The sequence below is a fragment of the Magallana gigas genome, chromosome 6 (assembly GCF_963853765.1).
Source record: "Magallana gigas chromosome 6, xbMagGiga1.1, whole genome shotgun sequence".
Taxonomy (NCBI): Eukaryota; Metazoa; Mollusca; class Bivalvia; order Ostreida; family Ostreidae; genus Magallana; species Magallana gigas.
The window spans coordinates 24,234,910-24,259,897 of NC_088858.1; the positions used below are offsets into that span (position 1 = coordinate 24,234,910).

At 34.0% G+C, this 24,988-nt stretch overlaps 2 protein-coding genes across 8 annotated transcripts in view; one reads left to right on the forward strand and one right to left on the reverse strand.

Annotated features, from left to right (window-relative positions):
• LOC105344127 (E3 ubiquitin-protein ligase TRIM71) overlaps positions 1–24,988 on the forward strand; it is a 57,531-nt gene that overhangs the window by 11,725 nt on the left and 20,818 nt on the right. The window lies entirely within an intron of this gene.
• The window catches only part of LOC136276316 (coiled-coil domain-containing protein 112-like), a 32,187-nt gene that overhangs the window by 4,051 nt on the left and 3,148 nt on the right, over positions 1–24,988 (reverse strand). For 3 of the 7 annotated variants that reach the window (XM_066088070.1, XM_066088072.1, XM_066088071.1), the window contains exons 3-9: positions 22,268–22,354; positions 18,709–18,858; positions 18,149–18,289; positions 17,917–18,012; positions 17,323–17,472; positions 14,957–15,052; positions 12,466–13,294 (exon numbers count right to left, since the gene is read on the reverse strand). In XM_066088070.1, the coding sequence (XP_065944142.1) occupies positions 13,124–13,294; positions 14,957–15,052; positions 17,323–17,472; positions 17,917–18,012; positions 18,149–18,289; positions 18,709–18,858; positions 22,268–22,354 (891 nt within the window). In that variant the 3' untranslated portion in view covers positions 12,466–13,123. Of the gene's footprint in view, positions 1–12,465; positions 13,295–14,956; positions 15,053–17,322; positions 17,473–17,916; positions 18,013–18,148; positions 18,290–18,708; positions 18,859–22,267; positions 22,355–24,988 lie in introns of those variants that run through there. The other 4 variants (XR_010714810.1, XM_066088075.1, XM_066088073.1 and 1 more) reach the window with 3 other exon arrangements.

The window sequence follows — 24,988 nt, forward strand, 5'->3', positions numbered from 1 at the left end:
CAAAGAATGATTCCTTATTACTTACATTAACATTTATTTTGAATTGTTGTTGAATACGTAATACATGAACATTGATATTCTAAACATTTGTTGTAATGTTGTATTTGTGATCATGAATAGATTTATTCTTTTAGATTGTAGTATTGCTCCTCCGCCTTCGCACCTTCGCCATCGCATCTTCGCGCTTCGACGTCGCATCTTCGCACTTTCGCTCCTTCGCCCTCGCACTTTCGCCTTCGCAACTTCGCACTCTCGCATTTTCGCCCTAAAGGCAAAAGTGCAAAGATCGAAGTGGCCCTATCGGAACACCATAGATACATGTAAATGTAATCGTTAAGATGACAACCATATCCCGATACAATACGTTAGTATTTTGTTATAACGGAAGGATTTTTATTTTTATGGTATACCATACCCCTTCTTTCACTTTAAGTTTATCTGAATATGAATTATAATTTCTGTTACTTCTGTAAACTGCAGTAAAAATTACAATATTGTAAATACTATATCAGAAATAATAAAAACAACTAGACACGATCTCGTTGCGAGCAACGAGGAGGTCTTCCGCCTGATTTTAGAATTTGTTCTATCTTGATTTTGCTATTTAAGAGCTAAACATGATTTAGAATAAAAAAAACAGGGTCTACATTATAGGGGGCCAGATACTATTTTGTTACAGGTGTAAGAGCTTTGTTCAACAAGTGTTTAGAATTCGTCACTGTTCTTGAGATATCTTAGAAGAAAAAGTTTAAGGGGCCGGTCCCTTATCTCCTTATTAGAGCCGCTGAACCAAATTTTGAAGATTGCATGTTGTTAAGTACGTCATTTTTAGCATCTTTTCTTCTATACTGCATTTCAAATATTTTTTCTTTCTGAGATATGGGTGATCAAAATTTTGGACTTTTGACCCCTAAAAAACCGTCATTACATGACATTACATTGCTTGGATACATAATTGTAAGATAAACATATTTGCTTCTATAGCCTTTCACAAAATATCCCTCAGTAAAGAGCTACAGATGAAAGACTTAAGAGCCCTTTGGTCCCCTAATTTGAGGGGCCAGCCCCTTTTTCTTGATATCAAATAAAGGTCATTTAAATTTCAACACATTTTGTTCAACAAGTGTTAAGAGATTTGTTACCGTTCTTGAGATATATAGGAAAGAACGTTTTAGGGGCCGATCCCTTAACTCCTTATAGGGGTCATTTAACGAAATTTTGAAAATTGCATATTATTTAGTACATCATTTTGAGCATCTTTACTTCTATACTTTATTTCAAAATATTTTTCCTTTCTGAGATATGGGTGATCAAAATTCTGGACTTTTGGCCCCTAAAAACCCCTAATTACGTAACACACGATAAAATCATTACATTGCTTGGATAAATAACTGTAAGATAAACATATTTGCTTCTATAACTGTTCACAAAATATCACTCAGTAAAGGGCTACAGATGAAAGACTTTAGAGCCTTTTTGTCCCTTAATTTGAGGGGCCAGCCCCTTTTTCTTGATATCAAATAAAAGGTCATTTAAATTTCAACACATTTTGTTCAACAAGTGTTTAAAAATTTGTTACCGTTCTTGAGAAATATAGGAAAGAACGTTTTAGGGGCCGATCCCATAACTCCTTATAGGGGCCATTTAACGAAAATTTGAAAATTGCATATTATTAAGTACATCATTTTGAGCATCTTTACTTCTATACTTTATTTCAAAATATTTTTCCTTTCTGAGATATGGGTGATCAAAATTCTGGACTTTTGGCCCCTAAAACCCCTAATTACGTAACAGGCGATAAAATCATTACATTGCTTGGATACATAATTGTAAGATAAACATATTTGCTTCTATAACTGTTCACAAAATATCACTCAGTAAAGAGCTACAGATGAAAGACTTTAGAGCCCTTTGGTCCCCTAATTTGAGGGGCCAGCCCCTTTTTCTTGATATCAAATAACAGGTCATTTAAATCTCAACACATTTTGTTCAACAAGTGTTTAGAAATTTGTTACCGTTCTTGAGATATATAGGAAAGAACGTTTTAGGGGCTGATCCCATAACTCCTTATAGGGGCCATTTAACGAAATTTTGAAAATTGCATATTATTTAGTACATCATTTTGAGCATCTTTACTTCTATACTTTATTTCAAAATATTTTTCCTTTCTGAGATATGGGTGATCAAAATTCTGGACTTTTGGCCCCTAAAAACCCCTAATTACGTAACAGGCGATAAAATCATTACATTGCTTGGATAAATAATTGTAAGATAAACATATTTGCTTCTATAACTGTTCACAAAATATCACTCAGTAAAGGGCTACAGATGAAAGACTTTAGAGCCCTTTTGTCCCCTAATTTGAGGGGCCAGCCCCTTTTTCTTGTTATCAAATAAAAGGTCATTTAAATCTCAACACATTTTGTTCAACAAGTGTTTAGAAATTTGTTACCGTTCTTGAGATATATAGGAAAGAACGTTTTAGGGGCCGATCCCATAACTCCTTATAGGGGCCATTTAACGAAAATTTGAAAATTGCATATTATTAAGTACATCATTTTGAGCATCTTTACTTCTATACTTTATTTCAAAATATTTTTCCTTTCTGAGATATGGGTGATCAAAATTCTGGACTTTTGGCCCCTAAAAACCCCTAATTACGTAACACATGATAAAATCATTACATTTATTAGATACATAACTGTAAGATAAACATATTTGCTTCTATAACTGTTCACAAAATATCACTCAGTAAAGGGCTACAGATGAAAGACTTTAGAGCCTTTTTGTCCCTTAATTTGAGGGGCCAGCCCCTTTTTCTTGATATCAAATGAAAGGTCTTGTAAATATAAATCTTTTTTGCATTACAAGTGTTAACAAAATATTTTTCAAAAAAGAGACAAACTAAGAAAACCATTAAAAATTACGACGTTTTTTTAGTCTCAATTTTCGGGACCAGGCGAGCGTAAACGCTTTTTGAGCATGACAAATATGAATGCCAAATAGCACATCTACAATCTCTTGTCTACAATCCCTGAAAGTTTGAACTCAATATCTTTTACCGTTTAGGAGGAGATCCCTGGACAAGCCGACCCTCTGAAAATCGTTAAAACGTCATTTTCTCAAGAACGGAAATGACGTCATAAAAATAAAAAAATGTATATTAAGTTCGGATTAATATCTATTAGATCTGAAAGTTTCACGAAAATCGGCATAGCCATTTTCGAGAAATCGCCTGCACAAATTTTGTAAGAAAAAAAATAATAATAATAGGGAAAAAGAAACCGAACGAAAACAATAAGGTCTTCCGTTGGAAAACGGAAGACCTTAAATATACTGAATCTCTTTAATCTATAAGGGGGTCATTATTCTACAGAGATCATTTTTCTTCATGTAGAGTGTGCCCACTTTTATGCAAATTACACTTATTCTTCAGGCAAAAGAGTCATTTTCCCCCCGTAGAATAATGACCGGGGGTCATCATTCTACGTTACACTGGCCGTCTGTAACTTGCACTTTCACTGTGTAAAGTCAACACAACAGTCAGAGCCGCAAATTTCACATTTTACTTCTGATTCTCATGTACTTAACACATGGGGCTTACGTATTGCATATCAATTTCAACAAGAGACATCCCTCTAACTAATGATAATCATTAAAGATCATTTCATGAATTTTAGCAACACTCATTAGCCTCCAAGTACAGCAACTCTCAATTTAACAAAAATAAGGACCAGGTACTTTTTCCGAAACTGTCCCTTGCTACTTAAGGTTCCATCATAATCCTCATGTTTTCCTTTTAAGAAATATTTATTAATGTCATGGTCTAGAAACAAATAGAATAAACATAAAGTGTTTGGAGAATCAATTTTTGCAACAATTGTACATTCATTAAACATATATTTAATGCAATTTTTTTTAACAACGTGCTTTTACGTGATGCTGAAAATGTAATCTTCTCTAACATTGTATATATAGCATTATTATGCTACTAATTTTAAACCCAGCTCACAATGTTTTAACTTCTTTTTTATTATACATACAATGGCAAAAGATAGGTGCGTGTACTTTCAGTTACTGTAAAAGCCATAAAATGCAAATTTGTAAAATTATTTCACAAATGAAAAATGTACTATTATACGGTAGGTCACATGTGATATCCTTTTTAGCAATGTAACTTATACAACAAAATCCGGAAACCCGGGTCAATCAAGTCTGCACACACGTGAAAAATGTAATAAAACACCAAAAACCAACTGCCTTTGTTACCAACCGGTGCTACTTCAGAAACATTGAGTTTTCCCATGGACAGAAAATTATCAAATATATTGAACAAAGATCAAATTTCGTCAGAAATACACATGTAACAAATGAATGAATGAGTTGCTACATGTACAATCGACATTCTAGGTAGTGCATGTTTGTACATTTTTGCACAAGACATTGTAGTTATTTAGATGACCTTGCATGCCTTTTAATCAGCTGAAACCAAGTATATCTACATATAGAGGTAAAGTTGTAGATATATCACATGACCAAACAAGAAATCATATTGACGCAAGCGTCAAATGGGCCGCAAAAAATATAATTGTTGTATGAATCATTGGTTGTTTACAGAAAAACATACCACAAAGAAGAAAATAAGAGTTGGTTGTACTAATTTTTATGGTAAATTTTAATATACTTTTAGCAACTTTTTTTGAAGTTTAACATTTTACTATTATCATAAAGAATCGATTTCGTTTTTGTAAGCATTTTTAACGGAAGTTGTATGATCATTGCCATAGTATGAAGTAATGGAGAACACATTGATTTGTACATTACTCTAATACAAAGTTCAACTCATCATTTGAAATTTCTCTTGGAGATTATGTATTTCAAACCATTTTGGGTTTTTTTGTTGCATTGTATTGAATGAAAACTTAATGCATTAGTTTAATAAATGATTTCAAGGGACGTCATAATAAAATAAAAATGGATTAGTTCAAATTTTCCAGTCAATTCAAATTTTCATTTCTGTCATATTCTTGCGTAAATAATTGATATAATGTCATTTCATGATACTTTCTACCACTGTTTACATGGAAATATAATAAATACACACGCAAAGTCATTTTATTTGACACGGCACATAGAAATTCAAATATATCATTTATATAAAATTTAATGACATTCAGGTCTTTAGTATTTCAGGTCTTTAGTATGTCCCGCATACCGATTTGAAAAGAATGAAGAACTCCGAATTTTTCCGAGTAGATTAAAGTCTCGATAAAAACGCGCCGAATACGACAATCTACAAAGCATGACCTACTTTTCATTTACGAGTAAAACAAAAAATATGTGATATTTTCTAAAAGGCATAAAACATATTTCTACATGCAAATTTACTTTTAATTCATAAAAATAAGCATAGTATTAATTCTACTAAAAAAGAACTATCCCGCAGAAACGCAGTAACAATATTTAAATGTGTATCAAATAACGGACCGCCTTCCGGCGGCCCATAAAAAAATTACCATCAATGGACTTGACTGAGTCATTAGCAATATCGAATTGACAATATTCTCTATTTTCCTTATCTTGAGATCATCTGGAGGCAGTGGGCAAACCTGCAGATTAGAAGAAAAAAGATACACTATCATTACAAACCTAAATGCTGTCATTACATCAAATCAAAAGAGCGTGTACCGGATTACACTTTTTTGTGGATATGCAATATCTGAGACATGGGTTAAAACATAACCTTTTGCTTTAAGAACGTTTCCATTAACTGGCATTATAAAAGACTAAATAGACATATTGAGTCTTAACTAATGAATTACTAGTTTTATAAACGCACAGGTGTGGCGCAACGTATGACTAGGCTATTAGTGTAAACAGTGTATTCCAACGCTTAAAAACTTTACATTACAACTTCGAAGTATTTAGAATGTAACAAAGACCAAGATTACCATTAGATGATAAAATACATATTTTATGGGGACAGAATTGCGTGTTTTCTCCAGGTCAAAATTTCTAGCAAATGGTGTTAAGTGTACAGCGATGCACGATTAAATATTAGAGATGTACTTACTTATATATCAATTTTATTCGATACTCTTTACGTTTTTACAAAAAAAAAAACAGCGCACGATACAAGAAAGATGATTTTAGTGTTTTGTCAAACACTTTTGTAAAACTTATTCATTCCGAGTTTGGGACCCTATGGTTGACATCTGACTTGAGTTTGATCACGGTAACTTGGAAACACTAGGATTAGGTAGAGGACCTCAAGAAGTATTCATAATAAGCGTTAGAGGGCACTTATGACCCCTTGTGATCAATTTCAAGTGAGATGTAAATCCTAGAAATGAGACGGAACCCCTTGGAGCCGCTTGGTGGTACCCCTACAGCCCAAATTAGAGACCGGGAAATAATAGCCGCCCCTATATGTACAATACACCGCACTGGTATCTGTTTCATGCACACTTCAAATATAAAAAAGATAATGGCCCGCCTTTCACCCCTATATCGTTGTGAAATGTTAAAATATGACAAAGTTCGGGTGAGATAACCGAACTTCTGTAGGGGTCAAAGTACCCTCTAACGCTTATTATGAATACCTCTTGAGGGCCTCTACCTAATCCTAGTGTTTCCAAGTTACTGTGATCAAACTCAAGTAAGATATCAACCCCTGAAATGAGCCAGAACCCCTGGGAGCCACTTGGTGATACCCCTACAGCCCAAATTTGAGACCGGGTAATAGTAGCCCCATAGGTCCTCTACACTGCCCTGTATTTGTTTGATGCACACTTCAAAGATAAAGTAGATAATAGACCACTTTTCACCCCTATATCATAAACCAGGTGGTTTAGAGGAACAATGTGGGGGCTACATATACATATTATTCTAATACTGAATAAACAAAGACAAAAAACTATTGTAAAAAGATAAACAAATTTTATTTTTCATATTCAGTATATGAAATGTTCAGAAAGTTGGCTAATTTTTCATAAAAAAAAAAACGGTTTTGTACTATAGAGTACCCCGATGCAACAAATACCTGGCTGGGTTGGCCGACAAATCAAACAGAAAAGGTCTGGCGGTCTGGTAACTGGTTTGCTACATCAGAAAATGAATAACTTCTAGAGGAATAATTTTTTAGAGGTCTGTATAATTAAACTTTTTTTCTTTCTTTATTATGTGTTTGTTTAAATGGCAAAGGTCTAGTGTTTCGATTATTGGTCCATAAGCAATTTCCCGTTAGATGACATAGCTTTTTAAAAGTATTTGGATTCTCTCAAACCACTCATTTTGAGAACTAATGTAACAGGTATATCTACGTTTTGAATAGATAATTTAGTTGTTTGTTCATCGTCCTTGTCTCATTCGTTAGTTGATAAAATACATCATGTATGTGAGAAAAACAATTAACACGAGAACATCTTTATTTAAAGTTTCATAAACTCGTTGATTTAATGAATATGTATTAATAAATGTAAAATACAGAGTGTACAAAAGGCGCCGATAATGGAATTTTCCAAATGTCTGTTGGGGTGTGTAGAGCAAGTGCTTAAGATTTGGCAAAGGCGATTGCAGGAAATAGGAGAGGCGATTTTCTAATTAAATGTACATGCAGAATTTTGCTCGGAAGAAAATATTAAAAATGATTAAATTAATATTAATTTATTGTTGTTCTGGCAAAATATTCAGTGAGTTTCGATGTCTTGATTATCTTTTTTGCTGTTGACGATAAACACTTTCCAAATACATGTAGTCATCTCCATTCAATAGTCAAACTACATGTAGTGAAATTACTTAAGAGAGTTGAATTTCGTAGGATTGTTGTTTGATCTGCGTCAACCTAATGAAAAATCAGAAAAATTTACATCCACTTCCCGTTTTGTTGGAAGTTAATTTTAAATCAATTATATTTGATCAAGGTCCGAACAAAGCTTTTTTGGTATGTAGGTGATACAGTTTTTTTTTTCTGAAGAGGAAGTCTCTTGAAAAGTCTCAACATTTTACTCGCTGTTTAGTCTATTGCTCTTACGCAATTTGAAAAAAAAAACCATAAAAAGAAAATATTAAAGAAAAATCAAGAAATTGCTGATATAGTTTATATGTGAATATATAATCTGAATTGTTATCACCCTCGCAGAAATATTGGCCTCATTTACATACACTCTCTTCCCCCTCCACCCATTCCGAGAATAAGCGTATACCATACATTTGTGATTAGTAATACATGTTTTCATACAATGACACATGTGAAGGACAAAAAAAAATCATTCTTACTGTTGTCTTCGATTTTATTTGGTTTCGATTTTATGAAAACTTTTGAGCTGAGATCTAGTGTTTGAAAAATACTTTGCAAAGTATTTGCAAAGAAAGTATCTATTGCTTTAGCTACACAAACCCTTTAATAGTTACTTGTAAGTTGTTGTATATGGCCAAGCTTGCAATGGACAAAAACATCAGCTCTTTTACAGTCAAATCAAAATGTTTTCAATGTACTTATCAAGTAACCAATTGAACTAAATTTTTATCGGAGTCCTTTTTAACAAAGTTCTAAAGTTTTATCTCAACCGCAAAAAGAAAACCAGTCGCATGCATTGTTTTAATTTGTGTGGTTTTTTTTAAAATAATAAATTTAATTAATAAGTCGCAAAAAGGTACAACAACAAATAAAATTAAAGAAAAAATGAGCAAGCTCGCATACCCAACGCTTCCCCATTACTTGACATTGCTCCACATAGTAAATGGCTGGATATGCATCAAAAACACAAAATTATTTAATTTTAAAACGACAATAGCTCCAAAACAAGAGGCCCATGGGGCCACATCGCTCACCTGAGCAATAATGGGCGTTCAAAAGATATTGTGCCATATGGCCCCTCGGTAGAATTACAAAAAATAAATATTGTGAAGTATTCGAATTTTACACTTATTTTTGCATACACCTTTATGGAATACTATTTTTACCCAGAATAAGAAAATCCTACGCAAGATATAAAACTAAAGATTTGGCAGGGGTACACTGTTAACTTCCAATTCCCCATATTTTCGTCTCCCCTCCCTCCCCCCCCCACTTTTTAAAGCGATCAAAATATATGAGAGCATATATGGTACATTTTCTTCCTCAACTACTTACTAGTTATTGTATTTAAAAAAAAATCATATAATAGTTATTGTATTTTATTTAAAAAAATCCTATAGATGTGAAGAAGAAAATTGTACCTCAATGCGCTCAATATCTCAAATTAAAAACATTTAAAAATTCAATTTGTCTTCTCCATTATAATTAAATGATTGTTGTTTACTTTTATAACTTAAATCACACTTGATTAATGAATACACTGGAATGAAAAATGTTGTCACGTGACATGTTAATGAGCTATAAAAATCAACCACTCTATTTTACTAAGGCCCACCCATTATTTTCATCTTTATTCAAAAATAACAAATGGCTACAAACGAGGATAATGTTCCGCTGTAATATATTTCACATTGTTTACTACATAGTTTCACAAAATTCAGCGATGTGGTGTTAAAGGAATTTCGCTGACAAACTGTTCATTACTACATGTATATATATATTTAATATATGGCCATAAATCTAAGTTCAAAATGGCCGAAATTTCCCAAAAAATAATTGGAATGTCCTGGTGATAGCATATCTACACATTGTGTCCTAAATACATGTACCTACACAGTATTACAAAATTCAAAGCAGCTGTATGAGAGGAGTTGCACTTACAAAAACAAAAACGGATTGACTGACTGACACACTAACTGACTGAATGACTGACAGACGCGTCAAGCGCGTTATACCCATCGCAACTTATTGCATGGGGTATAAATATGTACCTTTTTTATTCAAAAGTAAAAAATTCCATCCGCAGAGTAAAACAAGTAATTAAATATGAAACATATAGTACAATCTTATATTAAAATTCTATTCATAGATTGAAACACTCCTTTAAAGAAATTTCTATCTATACATTGTAGATTTTGCAAACTCTAATGGCACAATATATGAATGGCATCCAAAGAGTCAACCCAAGGCCAACATTTCGTTGAGTGTGATCTGTGTCAGAAACCAGTGTCCTTTTTCTGCAGACGTTGTGGAGTCAATCTCTGTGACTCTTGCATTCCAGTTCACTTACGCTTGAAATCTAAAACAGGTCATGACGTCGTGCATTTTACCAGCAGGGAGGATGAAAACACATGCCTGTGTGAGTCCCATCCCCTTAACGATTGTTCCGCTTACTGTAAAACGTGCGATGTCCCAATATGCTTCCTTTGTGTTTCCATCACACACAAATCGCACGACATTTCAGAGCTGTCCGATAAAATCAAAGAACTTAATAGACAAGGTAAAACTGAAGAACTTTTAAATGTTATTGCAAAGAAAAACGAAAGATTTCAGTCGTCCAAACAGGATCTAGAAAAAATTTTGAATCATACGACAAAACAGATGTCATGGTTACCGTTGAATTACAAAAAGAGAAAAGATGAAGTTACAGCGCGGGGAGAAGAGTGGCACAAACAGATCGAGGAGACCGTGAAGAAACTTCACCAGGAACTGGATGTCATACAAAAGGAACACGAGGCTGTACTACAGAAACAAAAGAAAGAGTTTGAAGAATTAATTGAGAAAAAGGATGAAATAAACAAAAAAGTAATCGAATTACATAAATCAAAAAACGCCATAGAAATACAAAGATTCAAGCCAATGATTGAAAAACAAGAGACCTTGAAAGAGTTCTCACAGTATTCATTTCCGACATTTTTTGAATGCAAAATAGATCCAAATTATTTACAAACTTATTTCGGATACGTTGAAAAAACACAGGAAAAGAAAAAGTCTCTCTTGGAAAAAAATTTCAAAGAAAATGATTTACCGGGTAGAAGAATATTAGAGGTACCAACAGTTACTTCTGTTATAGACACTGGGTTCCCTGCTAGAGAAGAGTATAATACTCGTCTGTATGACATGGTCGTTACCGAGGATAACAAAGTGTGGATGGGAGGAGCAAGAGACGAACTAAAGTTGTTTGATCTCCAGGGACACCTCCACCACACCGTCAGCATTACTTGTCTAGGCATGTACTTATGTATGTACAACAAACAAGTAGTGTATACTGACCAACCAAATAAAGCCGTGATAATGATATCTGACACCGACATTGTGGTGACGATGTTCACTACCGGGGACTGGAAGCCATACGGCGTCACAAGCGCCGCGTCCGGTGATCTACTGGTCTGTCTCCGTAAAGACGATCAGTCCAAAGTCGTCCGATACAGCAGTACCGGTACCGTGCTCCAGGAAATCCAGTACGACTCGCAGGGTCAACCTCTGTACAAAAAGACGACTTACGTCACTGAGAATGTCAACGGGGACATCATTGTAACTGACTGGGAGAAAGACGCAGTCATTGCTGTCGATAGATTAGGCATATTCCGGTACTCGTACTCGGGTGTTTCATCTTCTACGGTAACCACTGATTCTGTCGGTCACGTCATCGTTACTGACTTTGAAGGTGACAAGATTCACATGCTGGACAAAGGCGGACGATTCCTGAGGTACATCATTCCTGAAGGAGGAATAAAAGATCCACGCGGCGTGTGTATCCTTAGTGACGGTGAGATGATGGTGGGAGAGTGTTACACTGGAATCGCCAAAAGAATCAAATACAGTGGAGCCTCAGTTATCCGGACGCTTTGGTTCCCAAGTCCAATCGTCCGGATAGGTGAAGCGTCCGGATATCTGAAATGTGTCTATTGTTGTCATGAATGATAATGTATTTGTATACAATGGCTCCCAGTGTTGATACTAGGTTTTATTTGCCTTTCATTCCATATAGCAACACATGCTAGAGTTGTCTGACGACATGAACGTTTTTAGATATAAAGAACTCGGCTTTATTTTATTATTTTGTCATGAAATATTAACCGGACAATAATGATAACCGAATCTAGCTAAATTCTTTGTGTCCAATTGTGATATGTGTGTGATACACTGTTGTTTGCAATTTTCCATGAAAGTGATTTGGGAAGTCAGTGTGTTTATACAAGCTACTCATGAGGGTCTAGCACGTAAAAAGATGTGAAACTTAATTGACAGGGGTAATCTTTTGTACTGAGTAGGGTATCATAATATTTTACCGTCCGGTTAAATGAAGCAGAATTAGTAGTAAATCAGTGTTTTGTAGTAAAAACAGACCGTCCGGATCCGGAACGCGGAATTCCGGATAAATGAGACAAAATAACGTATAAAAAATCTGTTCCCAAATAAAATCGTCCGTAAACTGAAGCGTCCGGTTATCTGGCGTCCGGATATCTGAGGCCCCACTGTACTTAGAAGAATGAATGCACATTAGTGTTGTTTAACAATTTCCTATAGTTCGTGAAATTAAACGGAATTTAAGCAATCGGACAAAAAAGTTTCCAAAATTAAGTTAATGACAAAATCCAAAGATATAAAAATATATATTATATTTTTAAATTTTATTTTGGTATTCATGAATAATGCACAAAGTATAATTTGTTTTTTATTTGGTGTTATGTCATTCCCTGGCGCCAGGAAGGGATAGCCCTGTCAAAAGAAAAAAGAAATAAAATTTATTACCAATATAAAAAATCTATAACAATTACACCCCCCCCCAAAAAAAAAAAACAATCCAGATAGCAATTGTTCCTTTGCCAAGTGTTCAACAACTACCAGTATGTGACAATGGCATCATTTCTCAAATGGGATTGTTAGACCAAATCTCTAACACTCTCTTAGAGTATGGAAAAAGCAACCTAAAATTGGAATACAGAGCTAACGTTTACATTTTGAACCAAAAAAACACATCCATGCCTGATTTTGTAATCAAATTTTTATCAATGCGTACCAGACCTAATTTGTGATAAAGCTATTAGTTTTTTTGAAAACAGGCGAGACTACGTTTTTGCTTTATTCATTGTCCTTTCTCACTGTAAACTAGATTAATTATTTTATATTCTTTTTCCCCCAGTTTCTGAGAAGTATGGACTCTTCATCATCACCATGTTTGTAAATTAAAGTATCTTAATACTAAATTTAAATTTCATAAAAAAATCATATTTATGCAAATCTTTATACTTAATTTTAACCTCAGTTCATATTTACGCAAATATACACCTTATATGAGCTATGAAGTATATACCTGTGTGGCATTTGTATGACGGGTCCTGACCCTGATGGTCCCTTGTCCTTCAGTCTGGATGTCCATCCTGCTGTGGGTTTCAACAGTCTGCTGGGATCGCGATCAACCTCAATATCAACCTGAAGAACATCATCAAATGTCAGCGAACATCAGACAATAAAATAATAGCACACTTTTTTATTCTTTCTTTGTTACTTGGTGTTTTCTAGCACCAACAACCTTTTATTCTCTAAGTAGCATGTAAGAGAAGTTCTGATTGATTAACAAGCTGGGTGTTCATATCCATACACCCTGCTAAATCTGGGTAAAATGAAATTTTTAACAAGAGGCCAATAGGCCTTAACGGTCACCTGATCATGAGTAGCATATAACCCATACAAAAACTTCTCGAGGAGTCTCATATATGCATTTAATTAGGTTTCATTCTGGAGTAGAAAAATTATAAATTTGTAATGACGACGACCTTTTTGCCTGAAATCTTTAAAAAAAACTATGAAACCTATAATTTTGGCGGAAAACTTAAAGATCTGGTCTACAAAATCATGAATTCAGTTTTCCTTTCAGTTGTGGGAGTAAAGAAGATGATTTTTAAACATTACATGCAATAACACCTATACATCCATTTGTTCCTGCCCTAGAGTCAAAACCCATACTTCAGGGGACATGAAATTTAAAATTTTAGTAGAGGACTTCCTGGTTAACATAATTACCGGGTATGAAGTCAGTTTTTCAGAATAGAGAAATTTAAAATTTTAGTAGAGGACTTCCTGGTAAACATAATTACCGGGTATGAAGTCAGTTTTTCAGAATAGAGAAGAAGATTTTTAAACATTATATGCCTTAACACTATATTGCCATATTGCCCCCCCCCCCCTGTCCTCAACCCCTGACCAGGGGCCATGAATTTCACAATTTGGGTAGAGGAGTTAGTGGATACATAACCATGTATTCAGTTTTTTGCCCACATGTGTGGGAGTCGAGAAGAAAATTTTTTAAGATTTAATACATGTTCACTATGTGGCCATATTGGCCTCACCCTAGAGCCTGAACCCCTGACACAGTGGTCATGAATTTCACAATTTTGGTAGAGGGCTTCATGGATATCATAATCATGCATTAAGTTATTAACAAATAGATTTTTTAAGATTTAATACATTTTAACTATATGGCCATACTGGCCCCACCCTAGAGCCTGAACCCCTGACACAGGGATCATAAATTTCACAATATTGATAGAGGGTTTCATGTACATCATAATCATGCATTTAGTTATTAACAAATATATATGGAAGTAGAGAAGAAGATTTTCTAAGATTTAATACATTTTAACTATATGGCCATACTGGCCCCACCCTAGAGCCTGTACCCCTGACCAAGGGGCCATGAATTTCACAATTTTGTAAGAGGGCTTCAAGGATATCATAACCATGCAACCAGTTTTTTCCTCACATGTACATGTATGGGAGTAGAAAAGAAGATTTTTTAAAATTTGGCTTTTTCTTGCATATTTGGCCCCACCTCTGGTGCCCCGGGCGTGGTAGAGCCACGAATTTCACAATTTAGTTTTCCCTTACCATAGAGATGCCTCACACAAAAAAATGGTAATGATTAGCCTGGTAGTTTTTAAAAAGAAGTAAAAGTTTAAACATCTTAACGCACGACGACGGACGAAAACGAATAGCAAAAGGTCACCTGAGTTTACTCAGGGGACCGAAAAAGTGAGCAACCATGCAGGTGAACTATCATAACTAACTATAATATTACACAGTACATATTGACACCTGTTCTCTTAATCTGTCTAGCCGTTTCTGTTTCTGTATTTTCTCATTTTCCTTTTCCTTCTCCTTTGCAAGCTTCTCTTGTATTTTACGTTGGTCCTACAAAATCAATAAAAAAAAATCATAAAATTTGGTTCCAAACAATCATTTTCCTTTCCTGCCTATTAACCTTAAAAGATAAAAAATGGCTTGGTGTTACAATTATCAACCATAATTATTTTTCTAAACAAGAGGCCTGTGGGCCACATCGCTCACCTGAGCAACCATAGCCATAAGAAAATATCAGCTTTACAGAGTCATATACAAAATATATAGACAATGTCGTAAAATAGATCGTGTAAAAAAAGATTTTCAAAATTGTCTCCAGATATTCTTATGTTATCCATAGAACACCTTTTGTAACTGATTGCTTTTATAGTCATGTCACATACTGAGCATTGCAGTTCTCAAGAAAATCTTAAACAAATGTTATTAATAATATAAACCCATAAAACACTTTGAACCTCTTGTATGGGCCAAGAATTGTCCAGTGGCCACAGTCTAAACAATTAAGAATCAACAAATGTCAAGATGCTTGCTTTACGTAATACGTACAGTATATCATAACATTTAGGTTTTTGAGAATAATCACCTTTCCTATGTAAAAAAAATCAACACACCTTCCTAATTGTTGCCCCATACTACCCCATGAATCATGACTTGAGCAAACTTGAATCTACACAACCTGAGGATGCTTCCACACAAGTTACAGCTTGTCTGACATATTCATTTGGTTTTTTAGAAGAATACTTTTAAAGATTTTCTCTTTAATTCCCATCTAACAACTTGACCCCCCCCCATTGTGGCCCTACCCTACCGCAGTAAATAATGATTCAAACAAACTTGAATCTACACTGCCTGATATTGCTTACATACAAATTTGAGCTTTTCTGACCAATTGGATTTTAAGACGAAAATTGATAAAAATACATCAACTAATTTTCATTAATTGTTTTCTTTATCTTCCCTTGAAAAGGAAGTATGGCTGTTCACAAACTTGATTCCCCTTTAACCAAAAATGCTTTGTGCCAAGTTTGATTGAAAATTGTCTAGTGGTTCTGGAGAAGAGGCCACATATATAAAAAGTTTTTGGACAGACAGACAGAGGATGGCAAAAAAAGTGTTCAGAAAAACTCACTTGAGCTTTTAGATCAGGTCAGCTAAAAGCTGCTACCAAATAAATGATTAACATTGCTATAGCATGATTTGTCTCTCTTTTCATTGTCTTTTTCCATTTGCAGTAAGACAATAAAATCTACCGTATTAAAGCTGAGCAAGGCTTTAAAATATGCATACACCATACATGTTTTAGTTTTCTTATCTCCATTATCAGCACACGGCTACATAAACCCTTCGTATTCATTACATCTTATATTACACACATGCAACTTATGGCCAACATGTAATAAAGGATAAACGATCATTCATTCACTGCTATGAGGAGATCAACTACAGAAAACATGGTAAAGGAGTGATCAAATCCAATAAAGGCCAGAAGAGCTTTATGGATTTAAATTTGATCATGCACTGACTGAAGCTGATCACTTCATAATAAAACTCAAAGAATTTCTATATTACTTACCATAAATTCACATTAATTTTAAAATATTGTATTTATTATGAAATAATTAATATTTTTACATAATTTTTTTCAACATGCAAACACCGCCTGTGCCCCCACAATGTACTTCATTATTATATTCACTCCCCTTTCGCTCATGTTGTCTGCGAGCTAATTTAAGACTAGGCAAATTCCAATGTTCCAAATCATCTATATTTAAACACAACAATCTCTGAGCGAATTCAAGATGTGATGAAACCATTTGCAAATGAAGAAGGGCGAAAATAACACGGGGTGAAAATAACCCTGTATACAGTATTTGGATTTGTCTTTACCAAATGACAATATATGGCATTAAGGTGGAATACCACACCTGGAAAAAGTCACTCAAATTAACTGTAAATTATTAGATTATGAAAGATATAAGAATAAATACCGGTAAACTATACATATGTCAAATAAGCGTAAAATATGCAAATTGGGGATAAAATATGAATATCTAAAAAAAATCAATTCAGTAAATAACAACAAAAGCCCCTGCGGGATTCGAACTCGGCGTGTACGGATCACAAGCACGACACTTTATTCACTCGGCTATGAGTTAAGTTATATGTTGTCATCGATAAAATCTTTTTAATAAAACAAAATGTCGTTTCGATCAGAGGTCAGCCATTTTGTGACGATGTGGTATTCCACCTTAATATCATAAGTCAAAGTTTAAGGCAGATCTGATGTTTAATTCGTTGACCACCTTGCCTTCTTAACTTACCCTGTCCCTAAATCGGTGGATCTCTCGGGCAGAAATCTGTCTGTGCCTTTCCTTTTCCTCTTCTTCCCAAACCTTCTTTTGTTCCTCTAAAAATTTCTCTTCCTCCTCCCTCTCTTTCTTGTAGTTTTCTACTTTCTGTTTCAACTCAGCCTGTAAAAATTAGCATTTCATGGAAAGCACTGTCACTAAATCATACTTGTTTTAATTCCACAGACTCATATTCAAAGATATCAAGCACAACAGTTAACTGTCTTCATATCACAAGTCGAGGTCCTTAGAATTTTGAAAAAATGTAACATGGTTTTAATTGTTACTCAACTTCATGTAGTAAAACTGGGATATTTTTATCTTGATTTATATCCAATCAGAAAGGGTCCCTTTATCACACCCAAATTAAGGGTATATGTATGAATTAAAAATAAAACAGGGTTGAATATTTTGTTAACTGAAAATTTTAACAAAGGATACAATATACAGGTTTATTCTCAAATATTTCCCTATATAAAGTACATGAGTCATTGTATGAGAAATAACCCCCAATGTCCAACACTTCAATGTCAGTCAGTGGTAGAATAATACAATATAGGATTATACCTTTTCTTTCTTCCTATCTTCTTCTTTCTGTGCTTTGTCCAATGCTTCCCGTAATTTATTTTCCTCTGCCTGAGCTCTTTCTAATTCCTTCTGGACCTGGAATCCCATATTTAAAACATAATGAATCACACAAAAAAGAACTTTATCAACATGCAAACACATTTATCCAATATATTCTCATCAACAATATTTTGAATATCACTTTTTGTTTTTATATTGCATCTTTTCTTACCTTCCAAGCATTCAGCTGACTAAATCTCTGTCTTTTCTCCTCTTGGATTTGTTCCTTTAACCTTTGCTGTTTTTGTTCTTCTTTCTGTTGATCCTCTGCTAATTCTGATTCTACTTTACTTAGCACCTCTTCCTTTTCACCCTAAAGAAAAATCAAAGTACTAAAAAATACTGAAACTTAACACTTTTCAGTATAAACTTTAAAAGCAAAAAAAAGGAAGTCAAAATAATTCATAATTGCTGTCCATCCCGATTTATGTGTAACTGTTGCAAATTCAGTAAAAGCATTAATAACAAGCGAACAGAAACTTGTTGGACCGACCAACACTGACAAACAGACGGACAGCAGCAAAGCAATATGCCCTCCCTTCTTCGAAGTGGGGCATAAAAATACATGTACATGTATACCGGTACTTATTCAAACCAATAGCTTTCTTTACAATTACATGTACTTATCTGTACTTATCCACAGCAGGTTTAGCTAACTTGGCAAGATGATATGAAAATTTTACTTGTTCAGAAACTGTTATTTCATTTAAAAAACAATAACGAGATAGTAACCTCTTTCTTTTCCCTCCATTTCTTAATACCCTCCTTCTTTTTCTCATTCATGGACAAATATGTCTGGTACCATTCTTCGTGGTCTCTGATTTCTTCCTCTGTTTTGGTGGGTATGGCTACCAGTGCATGCTTTATGAAAATAATCTTTCCCTAAAATTGTACAAATTAATCAATAAACAACCCATGCAGGACACAAGTCTTCTTTACATATTTGGTTAAGATATGTTTCTCATCATTTATAGCAAATAGCAAATTGCTTTAAATGGTATTTGAACTCAGATTCAAACTGAGTTTTTTTTGTAAGGCAAATATTAAAGAGCTTGTTTGACTTATTTTGGCTATAAAAAACAACAGTAATTAAATGTGGATATTTTCTATCTATTTGCAGTGACAACAAAGTAGTCTAATCAATGACTACTGGTACTTATATTTGTAGCTCACCTTAAGGTCTTTCGATTGTCGTGTGACGTCATTGTGAGCAATCCGGAATATTTTACCGTTATCGGTTATAATAATAGTGTTATGTGGTGCATAGTTTTGCCAATATTTCTTGATTTATACTTGTGTTTAACACATTTTAAGCTATGTAAAGTGAAATGACACCAATGTTTAACAATTCATAGAGAGTAGTTTGAGTTGAAATCGCTGAATTCATAAAAACTGATAAAACCGTATATAGGCAAACTTGACAGAGACCACAATTCATAATTTTTTACCAGGCAAGGTAAACATTTCTTTGCAGATTTCGATAGGATATATAATGAATTACAAATGTACTAATTTTCAGTGAGTTTGAACCATTATTTCAAAAGTTATAGACGTTTTATGTTGCTAAACTGTACTTATTCATGGTTGAAAAATCGTATCAAAATGCACTGTAAATGTGATAGCTTTCATACTGGCAATTTTAAATGGCCTTAAAATGTTAAAATACTTAAAATAAAGAATTGCGATTAATTTCTTTTAAAAATTGCTTTATTATATCGAAATTAGTGAAAATAAATGTGATGTTTGATAAGAGAGCAGTCGTTGCTATAACTTTCCTGATAGTGTACTTGTGTTAGCTCCTACAGCATGAACAAAATATTTGCAACATACCAATATTTAACTTTAATTTGATTGTTTGCATATTAATCATCAAATTTAAACAAAAATTACACAGATTAAACCATAAAAACATCGAGGGTGGAGAAACCTTAAATGTGTTGTTTACATATAAATGAGGAGCTGGTAGCTAACTACAAGTAACCTCACTTTTTGGGAAAACAAAGGAACATAACTTCTGCACAATAGACATTTTTCTTATAATTACATAAAAGGAAATTGAATTTTGAAGGAACTGCCCTCCCCCCCCCCCCCCCTTCTGTTTTTTGGAGAGAGTACAAAATTACAGTATTTAGGTAAATTAACAAATACTAGGTTATGGTTTTAAAGATTGGCAACTTTTAAGAAGTACCGGTATGTAAAATACAAGAAATAGCTAATTCCTCTTATAAAAATTGAGTCTGACATCAGCATAATATTTTGTGCAGTCCATGCATTTCTTAAAACTGGTAGGTTGTTGATCGAGAACTGGATTATGTAGATTTCAGCCCTGTCCATATCTAAAGCGCTATGAATCACAATCGATTTGCTTAAGAAATAGTGGAGAAAATACAGACCCTGAAACGTATTACTACACCACACGCTCGCTGCACGCTCGCTACCCGCTCGCTAAACGGTTCACACGAAACGCTGAACGGTTTACACGCAACGCTGCACGCTTTGCCCGAAACGCTAAACGATTTACACGAAACGCTGAACGGTTTACACGAAACGATTCTCGCACGAAACGATTTGCTCGCTTTTCACACGCTTTGGACACGCTTTTATCCTGATCGATTCGGGTCCTCTCGGATTTTACCCTGACTCTGTTAGTAAGAATTAATTTTAAGAAAACACAAAATAATAGAAATACTGATATTAGAAACATATATGTACAGAAGTATTGAATTTATTAATTAAATTAATTTGGTACTTATATTTAAAGCAAACATTTTGTTATTCACAGAATTCGCCAAAAATATTTCTTCTATAAATATATTTATTGCTCAAAAGAAATATCCATGATTCTTATTAGTGTCGTAAATAATAAAAATTCCAGAGAAAAAAGTTACCGTAACACAATATTCAATACCAAAAATAAAATCCGTATGATTACAAACTGAAATCGGTTTTTCAGTATTCGGCGGGATTTGTTTTTTCTTCTCACGTTAATATTTTTATTGGTTTCAGAGAATACGATGTAAAAAAAACAAACTGTAAATAAACCTGTAATTATTTACATTGATTATTTTGAAAGTTATGTAAAATGAAATTAGTCACAGAAGTTAGAAAATGCTATAAAACAACCGATTATTTTTTTTTATGTCGAATCATTCGCGTAAATAAATGTTCCGTACATAATATCACAGAAAAAAATCAATGGTTTAAACAATAAAGAAAGTTGTCATTACTATTTCGCATTTCGGAAAGAACAAAAAATAAACAATGATTTAGGTTTTTGTCTCAATATTCGTATACATAACCGGCGCCCCGCATAACGGCGTACAATATATCTATCATAATTTATTTGAATTAAGTACCATGCATATAGATTCCCATTATAATTAATTGCATGTGTACATTTTAGGAAAATTTCAGTGTGTTAATTACTTGTTGTTTTCCGTTATCAGTGTTTAAATAATTAGAATAATAACTTGTAGAACTATTTTTAATCGGGATTCAGAAGAATTTACTTCCCGCATTTCATAGAAATGAACAGTATATTATATTTTCTTTCTATGTTTACATTTAATTTTGTTCAAATTAATGTTAAATAATCTATCATTGAAATTGTGTGAATCATCAAATACTAATTCCGACTATCTTGAAGTCATTAAATTTCTATTGGCTATTGACAAAAAAAGAGACGCGTGACCATCCAATGAAAACGAGTACACAGAGTTTGATTGACAGGTTCAGCCAGGTGCAGGTCTACCCGATGTCCGAGAGTATGTGTACTGGTTGTACACAGCCGAATAGTCTCAGTCTTCTTTTAATACGCGTACTTTTCTTTTGTTTGTTAAAAATTAATTCAATTTTGTAAAAAGATAAGTATATCATTTCTTATACATGTAGATTTTTTTCACGAGAATATCTCAAAGGAGTTTTGCCAATCACAAACAGTTTAAAGTAATGTTTAACACGAGCACTTATTTGAAACAATTAAATTGTCAGAGAGTTCCGAATGAAATCTGATAAACGTTTCACACGGTTCTCGCACGCTTTGCCCGAAACGATTTACACGCTTTGCCCGAAACGCTGCACGCTTTGCCCGAAACGCTAAACGGTTTACACGAAACGCTTCACGATTCACACGAAACGCTAAACGGTTTACACGAAACGCTAAACGGTTTACACGAAACGTTTCTCGCACGAAAGTCGCACGCTTTTTTGGTGTAGTAGTACGTTTCAGGGTCTGTACTTAGTGTATGTATATATATATACAAATTAATCATTCTATAAAAGCTTTAAGTACCTTGTATCTGTTCCTGAACTTGAGGAATGTCCCGTTGTCATACTCATCCCACCCACCTCTTATTCCACCAGTCTCCTCCAGAAATTTCTGAAATATTTCACATTTAAATCAGCTACATGTATTACAAATTATAAAAACTTTAGTCGTAATGTCCATTTTTTTGGTGAAATGTACTTTTTTCTTTAGTATTTTTTATTTCAATTATTGGGGCAAAGAATGTTAACATTTTGGTTATGCCTTTATTATAACTGCTGTGAAAAAAAAATATTTTTACAAGATGAGATCTCATACATGTGTTTAAAATAATATCAATTAACAATTGCTATGATGTTTGAAAGAATGATCATAATAACAATCCTTACACTAAATGCATCAAATATTGATTAAATGGGAAAAATTTTAGGGCACAAAAAACCCTTTTTTTAAATCTATATAGTCATGTGTTTTAATTAGGTTACTGCTTCTTAATTGATTCAACTGTCGTGGGTAACTTTCAATGCCAAAAAAAATTCTACTCCAAACTTATCCAATACATCCAATTGAAAAAAGAAAAGGTACTTCAAAGCTAATACTTTTGTCCAACATCGAACAATGTGAAATAAGAGAAACTTCAAGAGCCAACAACCAGCAACTCTCTTGCCAGCAATCGAGTTTTCAACAGTGTGCAGTTTGTATATTGTAAATAAATGCTTCTGTTTCATGGTTTCCATTTCAGTCAACTCCGATAGTATGTGATGAACATCTGAACATTGAAACCCTCAAGTTTACTGTCTCGTTTTGTCCTAACATTAAAGCGGTTGTAAACAATCTACCACCATCAATTTTCAATTACATTTCCTGATATAGGTATTGTCTGAGGCTCTACTTTGGGTATCAAAGATGGACGCCTAAAGGGATCAAGTCCTACAATCATTAACCCACTGTGGACTTACTATACATAATAAAACGTTTCCATTGGCAACCAACTATTAAAAGGTGACATATCTCAGGGGTCAAATACAAAGCTAGAGGTTGTGGGTTCAATTCCAGCTAGAGGAAAACTTTTATTTCTGAAATTTACGAGTTTTCTTCCTTTCTTCCAAGAATTCAACAAAACATAAGCAACTGCTAATGGAGAGACCTTATTGTTTCATGTACAATAATTCTACAAGCTGTTGAGTTTCTTTTGTTGTTAAAAATCATGTAAATGAATACACAACCTTGGATACATTGTAAAACATTTCTCTCGTTACCTCGAAGGCTGCTACTTGGGGGGGGGGGGGGGGGTAAAATCTTTAGTGATGTCTCTAGCGCTATGTAGAGGAGCAGCACGGGTCTTCGATTTGTTGTCCGGTTTTTCCGCCAGCTGACGCCATGCATCAAACTTTCTTTCCATGGCCTGTATATCCTGATATGTCATTCTTTCATCTCTGATCAACTCTTCATATCTTGCAAAAAGATTACATGCATATGATAAGACAACATACTGAGTTAGTCAAGAATGTTGTTTAATGATTCACGATGTTTCTCCTGTCAGTGAAAAAAAAAATATTGATGAAACATTTTTAGAGTACATTTGTTTATGAAAAATTTCTGTTAAAATAATGGTATGAAGATAATACTTGTAGTATAATTTTAGGTACCCCCCCCCCCCCAACACGAATTAGGAATTCGACGATTGTTGTATGACGGCTTTTTCGGATGAGTATGACCTACCCACCCACCCACCCCCATTTTGAAAATGATGTTACGTTTAGGGGCTGGTATTTCTCTACGACCAGCTTTTGTGTACATTTACTAACAGAATCAGTTAGTGAATGTTCACAAACTTGGTTTTCAATCATCGGAAGTGCGCTCGATTGAGAACCTTAGTTACATAGTTATTTAGCAGCTGATCCCCACTTGAATACTTGTAAAATCTTGTAATACGTGCACCTCTTTAATCATTTAACCGACCTAAAATAAGGCACAAAGAAGTCCTTTTCTTTTCTTTTTTATTTCCTTAATTTGCAAATTTAAAAACAAACATAAAACTCTAGCGCTCTATTCCCACCAGATTTCTTTTTACTTGTTTTCTTTCTTTTTTTTACAGACAATATGGGTTATGTTTTTCTTAGCATCGCAATAAAATTTAATGTCAACGTGATGTGAATATTTCTAAAGGACTTACAAGAGAGAGAGAGATGAGAGAGAGAGAGAGAGAGAGAGAGAGAGAGAGAGAGAGAGAGAGAGAGATTTTACAGTCATGGAAATCCCATAGACAAGTAGTTAATGAATAAATATATTAATACTTAATTCCGCCTTAAACCAGAGAACAAAATGGTAAATTCTGCGCTCTTTGCTAATAATTTTTCAAATTTTTCTTTTGACGCTGAATCATTAATAATTTCCTTTTGAAGTATATGCGCAGTCTTGATGTTTCGGATGGGCCGCTATCATGCAATAATTTCGCACTTTTCTTTGACTCTACCACATTATAATCTTCATGTATTGAAAGTAGATGGACTCCAGTCAGACTCACATGGAAATCTCTGGTGAAGGCTTTTTGTGCTGACCAGCACGAAGAGGACCAAGTATTAACATGCATGTAAGTAAGTAAACAAGTGAGTAAGTAGGTAAAAATTACATGTAAGTACTCAATTCTTTTGTAGTGCAGGGAAGGATGTTGCAAGTTAAACGCATTTTATAAACACATTCTTCGTTTATTTGTACAAAGCTGAACAGTTTCTTCCATTTACATTC